The sequence below is a fragment of the Tenrec ecaudatus genome, chromosome 11 (assembly GCF_050624435.1).
Source record: "Tenrec ecaudatus isolate mTenEca1 chromosome 11, mTenEca1.hap1, whole genome shotgun sequence".
Taxonomy (NCBI): Eukaryota; Metazoa; Chordata; class Mammalia; order Afrosoricida; family Tenrecidae; genus Tenrec; species Tenrec ecaudatus.
The window spans coordinates 73064101-73078897 of record NC_134540.1 but is presented as its reverse complement, the minus strand read 5'-3'; the positions used below and the strand labels follow the sequence as shown (position 1 = coordinate 73078897).

At 52.0% G+C, this 14797-nt stretch overlaps 1 protein-coding gene across 6 annotated transcripts in view; it reads left to right on the top strand.

Moving 5' to 3' along the window:
• The window catches only part of AFF3 (ALF transcription elongation factor 3), a 614141-nt gene that overhangs the window by 564063 nt on the left and 35281 nt on the right, over window positions 1-14797 (top strand). For all 6 annotated transcript variants that reach the window (XM_075563238.1, XM_075563237.1, XM_075563235.1 and 3 more), the window contains 2 exons: window positions 6634-7761; window positions 11754-11869. In XM_075563238.1, the coding sequence (XP_075419353.1) occupies window positions 6634-7761; window positions 11754-11869 (1244 nt within the window). The remainder of the gene's footprint in view (window positions 1-6633; window positions 7762-11753; window positions 11870-14797) is intronic.

The window sequence follows — 14797 nt, the reverse complement described above, 5'->3', positions numbered from 1 at the left end:
TCAGGCAAGTTAAATTCACGAATTCTTAGTTTCGTAGTGAAATGTGAATCCCGGAGCTTGGGACGGAGATGGAACGAAGGCCAGTTAGAAAATGCTTTCAGCAAATTCTTTCTAAATGTCACTGAGATAATTACAAAGACTTAAACTCCTTGGTGTTGAAAGACCTGTCATTTCTTCCAGTGGCTGTCAGGGAGGCCCCTTGCTAAAGAGAAGGCACCCCGTCAGCTAGCTATACCTCACTGCCATCAAGTCAGTGCTGACTCATAGCGACCCCATGACACAGGGCAGAACCACCCCAAGGGCTTTCTGACCCTGTAGCTCTACAGGAGCAGACAGCCTCATCTGGCTCCCGAGGAGCAGCCTGGTAGTTTTGAAATGCCGACCTTGTGGCTAACAGCCCCGTGCATGACCCCCCCGCACCAGGAGAGCTCCTTGGACCGCCCTAGGAAACCTGACCCATGTGCATCAGTTCCGAGGCTGTATCCCATGTCAGTTCCTGGCCACAGCACACACAGCAAATGGAGAAGTGGCAAAAATCAAGTTTCTTTTTTCCTTCCCCCGCCTCCCACACCCCACAAGATTTCTGTACACCTCCAGCCTTTAAAAAAGAAAATGAGCCGGCAGGGCAAAAGTCACAATGTTAAAGAGCCAGCGTTTAGCGGGCGTCCTCAAACTGCGGCCCGCGGGCCACATGTGGCCGCCAAGGACATTTACCCGGCCCGCCGGGTGTTTTTGCCCCATTTTGGTTTTTACTTCAAAATAAGATATGTGCATAGGAATTTGTTCATAGTTTCTTAAAAACTATCGTCTGGCCCTCCAACAGGTCTGAGGGACTGTGAACTGGCCCTTTGTTTAAAAAGTTTGAGGACCCCTGGCTTAGAACATTCTGGTGGCAACAGAGTTAAGCGCTCAGCCGCTGACCACAGATTGGCAGTTCAAACCTATCTCTCATCACTGCCGGAAACGAGACCTGGCGATCTGCTCCCCTAACAATTCTCTCAGAGAAACCCCCCCTCCGGGGCACCCCTACTCCATCCCGTGGAGCTGAAAATCCACCAGACACCCCCATCCAAGGAACACAGGATTGACATGCCCCTGCTGACCCCTCTCGCTCAGCATCACTGCTGAGCCCCAACTGAGCTGGCCCCGGGTCACCTCACAAAGGACACAGTGAAACTGGGTTTCCCGAACCCCCACGCACAGGCCCCTCCCACATCGCTCCCACACACCAATTGAGCTCTTAGTTTCCTCGTGGGACAACACAAGTTCCACTGCTCAGACTAGTTTGTGCTGCTCTGAAGCAGAACACCTCCGGCCCTCCGGTCCCCTTCCTGCACATCCTGATGCCGAAGGCAAAAACAGCACCTGCTACTGTCCAGAGCCCGGGCGGTGCGGTGGGTTCTTCACCGAGCTGATCAACTCAAGGGAAGGCCAGCAGTTCAAAACCACCAGCTGCTCTGCAGAAGCAAGATGAGGCTCTCGACTCCCATAACGAGAAACCCATAGTGGCAGCTCTACTCTGTCCTGTAGGGTTGCTATGAGTCAGAATTGACTTGATGGCAGTGAGTTGGTTTGGTTTGGTTTGGGGTGGGGTGGGGTGGGGTTGGGTGGGGGCGGTTTACTGTGATCTGAAGCACCAGCAGTCTCACTTTAAAGTGCCTGTATGGGCCCATCTGAGTTTCAGATGCTTACTACCTGGTCTTTAGTTAGGGTTGCTGAGGGCCGCTTCGTTGTGGAAGCATCACAGTAGCACAATCATATCAGGCATGGAAGTTACGATGGAAATCTACGGCCAGCCTGATTCCCTGGCTGCAGTGCCCCTACTCATGACCGGATGCTTGCAGAGTTTTCTAAATCGTTTTATTAGGGGCTCATACAACTCATCACAATCCCTACATACATCAATTGCATAAAGCACATCTGTACATTCATTGCCCTCATCATTTTCAAAGCACTTGCTCTCCACTTAAGTCCTTTGCATCTGGTCCTCTTTTTTTCCCCCTCCCTCCCTGCTCCCCATTCCCTCATGATCCCTTGATAATTTATAAATTATTATTTTGTCATATCTTGCCCTGTCTGACGTCTCCCTTCACCCACTTTTCTATTGTCCATCCCCCAGGGAGGAGGTCACATGTAGATCCTTATAATCAGTTCCCTCTTTCCAACCCACTCTCCCTCTACCTTCCCAGTATTGCCACTCACACCCCTGGTCCTGAAGGGATCATCCGCCCTGGATACCCTGTGTTTCTGGTTCCTATCTGTACCAGTGGACATCCTCTGGTCTAGACAGACTTGCAAGGTAGAATTCAGATCATGATAGGAGGGAGGGGGGAGAAGTATTTAGGAACTAGAGGAAAGTTGTATGTTTCATCGTTGTTACATCGCACCCTGACTGGCTCATCTCCTCCCCGAGACCCCTCTTTTTTTTCTTTTTGGCTTGCTTGCAGAATTTTGTTCCGTCTCATTTTTCTCCTTAGAGTTTCTCTTCCTTCCTGGCATCGTGCGTTCTGTGCCAGAGCTTTGCCCTCCTCCAGCTGGCACGTCTACACGAGCCCACAGAGCTCCCTAACCTGTGCCTCCCCAAATAATAAGCCTGACTCAGAAAAAGAGAGGGGAGGGAGAGGACCGTGGTCACACAAATGGAAGGAGAGCTGGGATGAAGGAAACCACCCTCTCCATTACCATAAGGCACCGGTAGGCAACCATTTTCTCTGCCAAGGGCCATTTAAATCTTTGAAACCTCATCTGCAGACCATGCAGAATGATCGACTTAAAAATTAGCCCACTCTCTGTAGTCGGACATTGAATGGACTTGCCCTTAATGTGATGGCTGGTACTACTTCTCTCCGGTGAGGCAGGGGACGCTAACTGGTACTGATGACTTCTCCAGCCTTCTACAGCCCCAGCGCTGACCGCTCCCCGCCCCTGCCATCAGGCCTCAGCCAGTCCTTTATATGACTCATGGCGTCTGTGTTTTCCACTGAGACCTCTCCCAAACTGACCTGGCCACGGAGGCCTGCCTTCCTTGACCTTTTGGAAAACACTGCCCTAGACCAGACTCGGAAATCAGAACCACCTTTCCAAGAGCACCTAGACCAGTTTCCCCAAATCCCATGCAGCAATCAGTTCTTAACGTCATAGTCACAGCAGTGTAGCTTGAGCCACTCATTGCTTCAGTGAGCCAAGCTTCTCCTTAACTTAGGGGCCCAGGAGCTATGGGACACTGTGGGACTGTGAAGGGTATGGCTGATGCAGAGGCTAGAATACACCGTGGTGGTGAATTTGCACATGAACTGGAGTCCATCATTAGGTAGCTGGAAGAGTCACGGCTGAAAACAGAAGCAAGCAAGCAAACCAACAAAGACCCTGGACAGAACTGCCTGGACTGGATGATTCAGAAACTAGTTCACTAGAGCGTGCCCGTGCCGGTGGACCCGAGTCAGAAGCCCTGTGTGTTCTTTCCCGGCTTGCCGGGGAGCATTGCATCGGCTGAGCTCCCTTGCCTACAAGGACCTCATCTCCAGAATGGAAAATGCCCCGTCCTCCTTAATCTGTGAGGGCATTGTCAGGGATCGGCGTTCAAGTTTGAGTGATAGTGCTTTGTGGATTATTCTCATCAGAAACAGGCTTGGAATATTCTGTCCCCTCCCTGAAATGGATGCTGTGAAGGTTACAGAAGGAAGAGGGGCCTGGCCCCAGTCTGCAAGAAGGGCTTGGTTTTGTTGAAGAGACAAGATGAAATGAATGTCAACACCAATTGAGTATAAAGAAGATATCAGTCATTGTTTGGGCACTTGATGGTGTTTTCTCAAAAAATCAGCTCTGTTTCTACCACTCCAGGGGGGACAGCGTTACCTTTTTCAGAGGTATGTGGAGGCCCTCCTTGCAGGAGGCTGTGCCAGAGACTCTGATTCTCAACACTAGACCAACATGAGCTCCGTCTTGGTGGTAGCTTCCAGCTTTGGAGATAGAGATAGCGATAGATACATAGCACCTGACCTCCTTGTGCCTCGTCTACACATGAGGGTGGTAGTATTGATTATCTTGTAGGTTGAAATGAATAATACATGCCAAGTGGAGAGCCATATGGTACGTGTTCTATCAGTGAACGATGCTTATAAGATGATGGATACCCTGGAACACCAGTCTGAGAATTTCGATTGCATTTGAGAGGCAATAGGAGGTCATTGTAGCTCCTTGAGAGAGGAGTGAATTAGTAACAGGTTGAAAACAATACTTCAACCTGATTTCATTAGCTGTGAAGTAAAGGGGGGGGGGGGGAAATGAGCCTAAATCGCACCCGGCAATGGGACCAAGCTAACTATTAAATTCTACCTTTCACTATTAACACTCCCACTGTTGAGCATTGGTGTGAATCTCCATGTCCACAGCTGTGTTTTGGGGATAGGCAGACATCTAGGTTCACTCCAGGGCTTCCAGCTCAAATTAGTTCAGTCAGGGCTGGCAGTGAAATCAGAATAGATCTGAATTTGTAAAATGGGGGTATACCAGCATCACAAGCAGAACAGGGAAAGTCACAGGGCAAGCTCAGAAGCCCCATCAGGAGCCTGATATGAGAACTTGGATTATTGCCAGCATTGTGGGGAGTGATACACATTCAAAGCAGCCTGGCTGGCCACCATCTTTGAACTGGGCACTATTGCTTCTGACTCTACCAGTCAAGAGATTCAGTTGCTCTCCAACGTGTGTGCTGCCCTTGTTTTCTAGAAATGACCCACAATTTCAGGTCCAGTCCTGTTTTGCCTCGTCAGTATTCAATGAATCTGGAAAAACCAGATGGAAGTCCTGAGTCTCTCAAACAGATTCGAGCAGTGATGGGCTCAGGATGTTGGGCATGAAAGGGGATTCGTGTTAGTCTGCAATGGGAGGGCCCAATGTGAATGAGGTGCTGTGCCGTCAAGGTGCTTTGCCTTCTCCCAGTCTGCGTCACCTTTTCTGTAAGAGGGGCCCTCCAGCATACACTGATATGTAGTGTGTCTCATTCCAAGAGCCCTGGTGGTCAGTGTTTAAAGCACCTGGCTGCTAGCCACAAGGTTAGCAGTGTGAATCTACCAGCCTCTTCGAGGGCAGAAGGTGAGGCAGTCTGCTTCTGTAAAGCTTGACGGCCCTGGAAACCCAACTGGGACGTTCTCCCCTCCCTTCGGAGGCTCCAGGAGTCAGGATCTATCTAATGGCGGTAGGTTAGAGTTGGGGGTTGTTTCTGGAAACGAGCACAGAGGGCCCTGACTTGTTACACTATATGAGAAATGGGACATGTCTGAAAGTCAAAGCTACTATGACGCCTTTATTTCAGGTTGGCTTATCTGGTCTCCCCCCGACAGTTCAGGCCATGGGTACAGAGGCTCAGGAAACTGTAAAGCACATCGCCTTAATCACTTAAAATATTCTCCCTTTTGCCTTTTTGTTGCAAATAAAAACACCCTGGTTCAAGTTCTGCAGTGACCAATATGCCTCTTTCCTATGGATAATCACGGATACTGCCTCAGTGGACTTGGATTAGGAACCAGTACTCACTCCCTGTAAGATCAAAGCATTCTTAACCTTTCATGAGACATAAGTCCTAACGAAAGCTGGGTCCACCTCTCAGAGAAATGCATCTGGGCCACCTCTCGCGCTGAGAGAGCTGAGCTATGGAGCGCGTTTAAGAACCTGTGGGAAAGATGTGCATCATGACCTCCATTTCTGACAGATTTTAGGCAAAGTGTGAGGGCAACAGGTTGAGGGTAGACCCAACCACACCAGGTTAGTCTGAAGCATGTAATGTTCACCTAGGTCCCTTCTGAAATCCAAGTTCTAGCTCATTCAACAAACCATCTTCCCAAAGCGTCTCACTTCCATTGCTAAGTGACTCTTACTTGCCTTTTCTCATATATGTTATATGCTAATTCTCTGTTACATAAAGTTTCTAGTAGCCCCTGTGCCAGCTTTCCCTCCACACGCAGAGTGCTTTACATACTTAAAGAAAACAAAAAACTATAAAATCAATCCCAACTCACAGAAACCATCTAAGAGAGAGGAGGAGGATTGCCAAGGCTGTCATTGGTCCAGAAGCAGACTGCCTCATTATGTCCTCCCTCCAAGCAACTGATGGGTCGACTGCCAACCTTTGGGTTAGCCAACAAAGGCCTGACCATCACACCACCAGTGGCCCATTGTGAAACTGCGCGCCACAGAAGTGAAGTTTGTGTGTCTGTGTGGAAGTACTTGAAAATAGAGAGGTTGTATACAACTGCTAGGTGCTCAGAATGGGTTGTGATGGCACCATACACAGGTACCCCGTCACTGACTTGACCGGAGCAGTCTTCAGAAGGCACAGTGCCCCCCACTGCCTGTGTTTGGTAAAGAGCTGTTAGACACACCTCTGGCTGCCGTGGTTCTGTGGCTTGCAGCCCTGGCAGTGTAGTGGTTCAAGTGTTGGCTGCATTCCGAAAGGTCTGCCGTTTGAAACCACCAGCTGATCCTCAGGAGAAAGGTGGGGGCTCAGGGTCACTACGAATCGGTATCAACTCGTGGCAGTGAAAGGGGTTTTTTTGAGAGAGTACCCCTACAGATGTAAGCTAAAATAAGATACACGTCCGTGAGACTTTCATAAATGATGTTTTCTGCTTTTAGGCTGAACCGGCATCCTCTAACAAGTGGCAGCTGGATAAATGGCTAAACAAAGTGAATCCCCACAAGCCTCCGATTCTGATCCAAAATGAGAGCCACGAGCCAGAGAGCACCCAGTACTACCCTGCTGTGAAAGAGGAGGTACCCGAGTGCCGGCAGCTCCCGGAGCTCTGCCAAGCCAGCCTGCGGGAGAAGGAAATCAAGAGCGCCTGCAAGGAGGAGCAGAGGCCCAGGACCGCCAACAAGGCCCCGGGGAGTAAAGGGGTGAAGCAAAAATCGCCGCCCGCCGCTGTGGCTGTGGCTGTGACCACTGCTGCCCCGCCGCCCACAGTGCCCGGTGTGCCCACGGAGAGCGCGCCTGCACCAGCCCGGAGGTCTGCTGGCAAGAAGCCCACCCGGCGCACAGAGAGGACCTTGGCCAGTGGCGGCGACAGCACCAACTGTCACCGGGCCGAGGAGCCCACAGCTGGGGACCCTCTGGGGACAAGCGTGGTGGTCCCTCCAGAGCCCACCAAACCCAGACCTTGCAGCAACAGCAGAACAGGCCACAGGAAGGAGCTCCGCTCTTCGGTACCCTGCGAGAAGCGCCGCACGCGGGGCCTAAGCAGGATCGTCCCCAAATCCAAGGAGTTCATTGAGACCGAGTCGTCCTCATCCTCCTCCTCCTCGGACTCAGACCTGGAGTCGGAGCAGGAGGACTACCCCCTGTCCAAGCCGCAGGCTGGGGCCCCCTCATCCACCTCCTCCTCTTCCTCTTCCTCCTCTGGGTGTGAGCAGAGACTGAAGGAGGCTGCGAACAGCATTAGCAGTGGGGGTGCCCCCCGGGCCCCCGTGGGCTCCATCAACGCCAGGACCACCAGCGAAATCGCCAAGGAGCTGGAGGAGCAGTTCTACACACTGGTCCCCTTCGGCCGGAACGAACTTCTCTCCCCTCTGAAGGACAGCGAGGAGGTCAGGTCTCTCTGGGTCAAAATCGACCTGACGCTCCTGTCCAGAATCCCAGAACACCTGCCCCAGGAGCCGGTGGTCGTGAGCGCCCCTGCAGCCAAGGACGCAGAGAGCGCGCCACCGAGCCTCTTGTCCGATGCACCCCCCGAAAAGACTCTGCCAAAGCCCAAGAGGAAACGCAAGGTAAGGCTGGGCCTGAGGGTGGAGGGGAGAACGGACCTCCCTGTCAGGTGGTAGCGTTTAAATGGCCTCCCAGCCTGTACTGTAGAGGGCAGCAGGGGCTTTCTTTAGCCCTTCACACTAACAGTGGCCGGGGGCTTGCAAGTAGTGGTCGACATGCATGGGCCCCACGTGCTTGAGGGAGTCTCCCTCCCCCCACAGTGCCCTTCGAGAACTGTGCCAAACAGCTGCCCAAAAGCCCCACCGTGAGAAGAACTGCAAACGGAAGGAGAACGTTCTCCGTGTTCGCATTTCTAACATCCCCCTGTCCCCGTTGGCAGGGTGGGTTATGCTATGCGTTGGACTAGTGACCTCAAAGTCGGCAGTTTGAAACCATCAGCCTCTACGCAGGAGAAAGACGAGGACGGGTTTCAATCCTGGAAACCCACAGGGGCCGCTGCCCCTACCCTGTAGTTCGCCATCCGGCTGTGAATGTGCCCCTGCCTTTTGAACAAGGGGCTCCTGGTTCTCTTTCGTGGAGGCCCACCATCCTACAGCCTGAGCTACTTCGCCTTCTGTGAACTGAGGTTCTTTATCTACACAAGGTGACCTCTCTGCAGGAGGGATGCCGAGTGTGGAAGACAGACTCTGACAGTCACCCAGTAAGACCTGCCCGCTGCTCTGCCCTGCCCTGCCCCGCCCTCATTGCTCACTGTTGCCCCGGACCCTGCTGAGGCGGATGCCCTCCGCACCCTCCCTTCCGCAGCTTCTGGTCACACCCATCCCGGGGTGGAGGCGTCCTGTGGCGATTGCCAGCATCTGTTGTTTTCTGAATATGTAGAAATACTGGCCAGTGGCCATCCAGAGCCTATCCTTCACCCTCAGCTCTGCCAGCAATCCCCACCGGGCCCCCACTGGGGCCAGAGGTCAGTGTTCCAAGCCTCCAATCAAAGCAAAGTCCTCCTAATGGGAGGGGGCGTACAAACAGGAAGGGGAGCCCAGCACACTCCCTTCCCCACTGAGAGCGGCCTCTCCTTAATGTCTCTGCTAAGGGCGACCACAGGCCTGGCTGTAAATACTTATTAAATTTAACTGTAGCAAGTGAGTGTGAAGGAAGGAATAAAAAGCCCTTCGTGGTGGCATTTAGAGGGACGCCCCATTTCCCCAATAAAAGCGGCATCCAGCCTCCATTTCTGAGACTCTCCATCAGATTAAGACATGCTAGTGCCCTCCCAGGGAGGAAGAGAAGGTTTTCTACTCCCATAAAAAGAAGTTGCCGTCTCAGAAACTCACACGGGGACAGTTCTGCCCTGTCCCACAGGGTCACTATGGGTCGGCATTGACTCAGGGAGTTTGAGAGTGCACCCCCAAGGAGCCTGGTGGAGAGGAGTGAGGCACTTGCCTGCTAACAGAAAGGCCGGTGGTTCGAACTCACCAGGACCTGACAACCCCGTGAGATTCTCAGGGAAGGCAGACTTGAGAGGGAGGGGCCAGTGAGGAAAACAGACCAGGGGGATGCAAGCTTCTGAAGAGCAGGGGTTCCTGGCTCTGCTGGCGGATCTCAGGTGAGCACCTAGCAAGGTGTCTGGCACAAAGGAGGCACTCGGGGACTGTTTGTGCAGCGGAGCCCTGGTGGCCCGCCCAGGGTCTGTGTCCTCCCCCACCGGCCAGCACGGCTGGTCGTTTGAACTCTGTGCTCGGAGGGATGGCAGCCCCTGGTCAGAACTTGGTGCGTGTCTAGAAGACGTTGCTTAGAAATGGGAAAGCTGTAGGAGCACGGCAGACACTTTGGAAGCCGTGTAAACGGCTCAGCAGAATTCGCAGCTCCTCTGCCTGCGTCCCCATGGTGCTCTGTGTGCCGGCCCCTGGCCTGCTCTTTTCATGATCTGCGTGCAACGTGATTGGGAATGCCTTAGAGGCCAGAATTGGGTTTTGCTTGACTATTAAAATTTCCCCAGCACCTAACACCAAACCTAGCACATAGTAAATGTTCAATTAATTTTTTGTGGCATAAATGAATCGTTTTATCAGTTAACTCCTGGGGATATGTACAGGCTTGATAGATGAATGAATAGACTGATGGAAATATGAGTGTGTTTCCATAGACATACAACACACACACACACACATGGAACCCGGGTGGCCTAGTGGGTTACACATTGAGCTGTAAACTCCTCAAGGTCAGCAGTTCAAAACCACCAGACACTCCACAGGAGAAAGACGAGGTTTTCTACTCCCGGTAAAGAGTTACAGACTTGGAAACCAGCGGGGGCAGCTCTGCTCTGCCCTTTAGGGCTGCTTTGAGTCTGAGTTGACTCGATTCCAGTGAGACATCTCTCTATATACACACACACATAGAGTAAAACAGGATATATAAAAAGATGGAAATTCATAAACACGGAGATTAGAAATATATATGTAGAAAAAAAAGAAATAGAGAGAGAGAGACAGCGACTGGACCTATAAGAAGTCCTGCTGGTGTAGTGGGTTACAACCGGGCTGCTCACCATTAGCCATCCAAACCACCAGACCCTCCGCGGGAGCAAGATGAGGCTGTCTACTCCTGTAAAGAATTGCCAGTCTCCCCAGCCCCCAGACGCAGTTCTGCTCTGTCCTGTGGGTGGTGTGTGAGTCAGAATTGGTGTGATGGCAGAGTGAGTGAGTGATATAGACACATGTAGATAATATAGAGAGAGAGGCATGCAGAAAAACATTCATATAAATCCCACAATACTCTGCACTTAATGTCTTATACTTATGGCCTTTGTTATTTTAACTTAAGAAGCCCGTTTATTCTACCCCTGCTCCCACTCATAGGTCCCATGGCTAGTCAGGAAACAGACACGGGAGAAGGAAAAGGACATTTTTGTGGCACTCTTTTCTCAGCAGGAGATCCGAGTGGTACAGGGGTTAGGCAAGGTCAAAACCTGGAGACCACCAGCCCCTCTGAGGGAAAAAAAGATGGGCCTTTCTACTTCCATGAAGAGTGACGGTCTTAGAAACCCACAGGAGCAGCTCTGCCTTGTCCTGTGGGGTTGCTGTGAGACAGAATCAACATGGTGGCAGCGAGTTTGGGTTTGAGTTTTGTTCCGCATCCTGGGGTGCTAAAGTGCCAGGGCTGGAGGGGGTGACAGGAGGACGCCCACGCTTCTGAGACCCGCCCTGCCAGGGTCCCTGAGAGCAGGACTGGGGATACGGAGTGTTGATACAGCCCCCTCCCCCAACGCCATATCAGCCTGAGCCCCAGAGGCCCCTGCCACAGAGGCTGCAGTCCCAGCCCCAGAGAGGGAGGGAGGGAGGGAGGGAGGGAGAGAGAGAGAGAGAGAGAGAGAGAGAGAGAGAGAGAGAGAGAGAGAGAGAGAGAGAGGTGTCTTGGATGTGGGGCCTGAGAAGGGTCCACTTCTTCCACTCCTATGTTCTGCCTTCCCGGAAATGAAATTTGGGTTGAGTGAGTTTGCATTGCACTGTAATACACATCTAATGTTACACAGAATCTTCAAAAGCAGAACCCAAAGCCTCATTGTATTCCAAGGTGCCTCCAGGATCCTAAGGTGTCAGCGAATCCTTCCTTGTTCTACTGGGTTGAGGCACTACCGGGTAGCAACTTCTGCTTGAAATTCATCAAAGGCGTGAATTTCAAAAGGAAGGCCTTACCTTGTCACTGCCCGTTGTTGCCCTTGAAGCTCGGAGACTATGAAGTCCCGATACCATGTGCTGGCTTCAGGAGATGCCAAAAGGAGGAATACTGCAGCTTCAGCCTGACTTCAGAGCAGGATGTGTGCGGCGGGGTGGGCCCTGGGCCCGCTGAGGGCAGAGCCGTGTTCATATTGGAAATATTCCCTCTGGGTCACAGGGTGGGGACTCACCTCCCCACGCGCTGCCGGGAGAGACACTGACAGGACATCAGCCGGCCAGGGCACCATATCGCCTCCTGGGTTTTCTGGAGAAGTCACCCCCTCCCCACCCCCCGACACCCCAAAGCCAAAGATGATTGGTTTTCTTGTATTGACACACAGTGTGAAAACGAAGACGACTACAGGGAGACCAAGAAGGCCCAGTCAGAGAGGGAGAGCTCTTCACGACTGACCAGTAGCACTGTGTCTGCAACCCACTGCAACATGAGCATCAACAGGTACGGACAGGGCCCCTCCTGGGCGGAACTGCGCCATGCCGGGCTGGGTCTGAAAGCCCGTGTTAGAGGACTGGCAGACTCTTAACGAGGGTCCTCCGCCTGAACTCCACATCTACATCCCTCCATTCGTCTAAGGGAGGGACCGGGAAAAACCTTTTTTTTTTCTGCCAAGGGCCATGTTGATATTTATAACATCATTCTTGAGCCACAATGGTCCAATGAGCGCACCCCAAATGTGACCGCTGCACCTGCTTCTCTTCGGTGAGGCATGTGACATTAGCTGGTATTGAGATTCCGCAGACCGTATGTGTCCCAAGGGCTGGCCATTCCCCATTCCTGCTTAGGGGTTAATGATGCCCCGATGTGAGCCTCACCGGGCAGCCCCTCAACACTACATAACTTCATCCTTTGCAATGAAAGACCAGTTATTTTTACCCAAAGGCATTGTTTTAAACACAGAATTTGCCCACCCCACTCCCCAATAGGACAAACCCTCCTCCCTGAAAACACCGTGAACTTCAAGCCGTTGTTTTCCTTAAGAGTCACAGCTAAACTCATACGGGGTCTATGGGTGCTTCAATCAAGAGTCTTAACCTCCCATGGGTTCATTTCCTGGCCCAATGGAATCCCTGTGCAGCTTCTGCCTGTCCTTGTCAGTTTAGGCTTATAGATTTCAGTGGAGTTTCTGGACAAAGACTAGGAAGAAAAGCTTGGCAGTCACTTCTAAAAAACCAACTAGCGAAAGCCTCCATGGGTCACCGGGGTCCAGTCTGCAATCCTCCCCGGGGAGGACTGGGCAGCTGTTCATCCCCCTGGGCATGAGACCGCCATGAGTCTGAAGGAGACACCACTGCAGCCAGCAGCAGCAACCATATAACTTGTCAGGACAAGGCACTTACTGCACAAAGGAAGAGGCATAGGACACGAGCGGAGTGCCCAGCCAAAGCTTTTAGATGCAGGCTCGAAGCGTGGTGTCACCGAGGATCTGTGCCTCAAGGTTACACCGCCACACAGCAAGGTCCCCCTGACCCTCCTCTACAGGGACTCAGATGGACTCACTGGGGCCTGCATCCCCTCTGTGATAAATGGCTTCCAGCCAGGCAAGGTCTCAGATATTTATTATAAACGAGTAGCTTCTCATCAGTCATGAGAGTTCTTTCCATGTCGAAATACCACCGCCTGGAAACCGCTTTCCCTCTGCAAAGACACTCCTCAAGTCTCCCTGTCTGTATACGTAGGAATTTTTAAAGAGAGATTAATGTTCAGCACAACACATAAAAACGTAAACGGAAAAGGTTAGGAAAGATGTAGAGCAGCACTAAAACTCGGGAAGGAAATTGGAGAGCCCCGGCGCGCAGGCCCGGCCCACCGCAGAGCTGGGAAGTAACCTTGGGGAAGAGGACGAGGCCCCAGCGGGACTAACAGGAGAAGAGCCGGGTGCACACAGCCTGGTCCACAGAACCCCGGTGCAGAGTAGAGGGTGTGCCCGCAGCACACACGCCGACATAGGGAAAACATGGGCCCCAGGTATTTCTCACGTGTGCTGTCCTGAGATACGTGCCTCTCCGTGAAGTGTGAAGCAGTGCTGCATTGCTGAGAGCCACTGAGCCCATTTCAGCCCATAGCAACCCCAGGGGACAGAACAGAATTGCCCCATCAGGTTCTCTAGGGTATCACCTTTACAGAGGAGCCCTGGTGGCTGAGTTGATTAGGTGTTGGGCTGCTGTCTACAAGGTCAGTGCCTCAAACCTACCAGCCACTCCATAGGAGAGATTTCTACTCCCGTAAACTCCCGTAAACACGTACAGTCTCAGAACCCCACAGGGGCAGTTCTGCTCTGTCCTACAGGGTCGCTGTGAGGAGGAACCAACTGGATGGCAGTGAGTTTTTCTTTACAAGAGAGCTGTTCCGACCACCTTGACATTAGGAGCCGGGCAGTTAACCATTGCACCACCAGAGCTCCTGGAGCAGTATTTCGAGCTGCTCTCTTAACTGCCGCAATATGTCACGAGTGCTTCAGGACGCCTGCAGCAACAGGAACCCAACGTGAAGGCGGTTTCTGTTAGTGACACCATCACAGGTCTTGTCAACAGTACTACTGAACCACCGTCCTAGTTTCTCCTCATTGGAAGAACTGCTAGCATTTCAGCTAAAAGTTAGTGAACGTGAAGGTGTAACATTTTCCACCCAAGTGCAAAGACCCCGAGTTTAAAGACCCTGCTCTAGAGCCGGTGCCTGACAGCCCGTACCACTTCTCAGTGGTGCGAGTACCGACACGGTGCTTGTGAACATGCTTGAGTTCTGTCTAGGAAAGGGAGTGGCGTGTGTGTATCTGCGTGAATCTGCAGTTGTGAGGACTCCTGGCCAGTTGTATCTGGGTGATAGGGAAGCTCCAGTTAACCTTGTTGGTCAACTTAAATTATGAACTTGTCATGATACAGAAGAGGTAACCATAGGCCTCCTAACCAGAAAAACAAAACAAAAAATAAGTCAATGGCCAGTGAGTCAACACCATCACCTGGTGAACTGGAGTGTGTAACACCGAGCTGTCCTCCACGGGGGCTCAAGACGCAGATCACCAGGCCTTTCTTCCATGTTCACTGGGGAATTCAAACTGCCACACCTTATGTTGGTAGCTGAGTCTCTAACCAGGGGACACCTGCATGCCGACGGCAATGATTACGTGAGGAATTCCGTTTTACCTGCTCATTCTAAAACCATGTAGTGTCTGATACAAGATAGACGTTGGATGGCTACCTTTTGCACTGACACTTTTTAAAACAATTGTATTCACATCTGTCTTTAGCATGGAAATCCCTGTCACCATCAGGAGAGGCACCACTTGCGGAATCACCCCAAGTGGTTCCCAGAGCTCATCTTCTCGGTGGTTAGTGCACGGTGCTTCTTGAACCAGAAGTCCATCTCCAG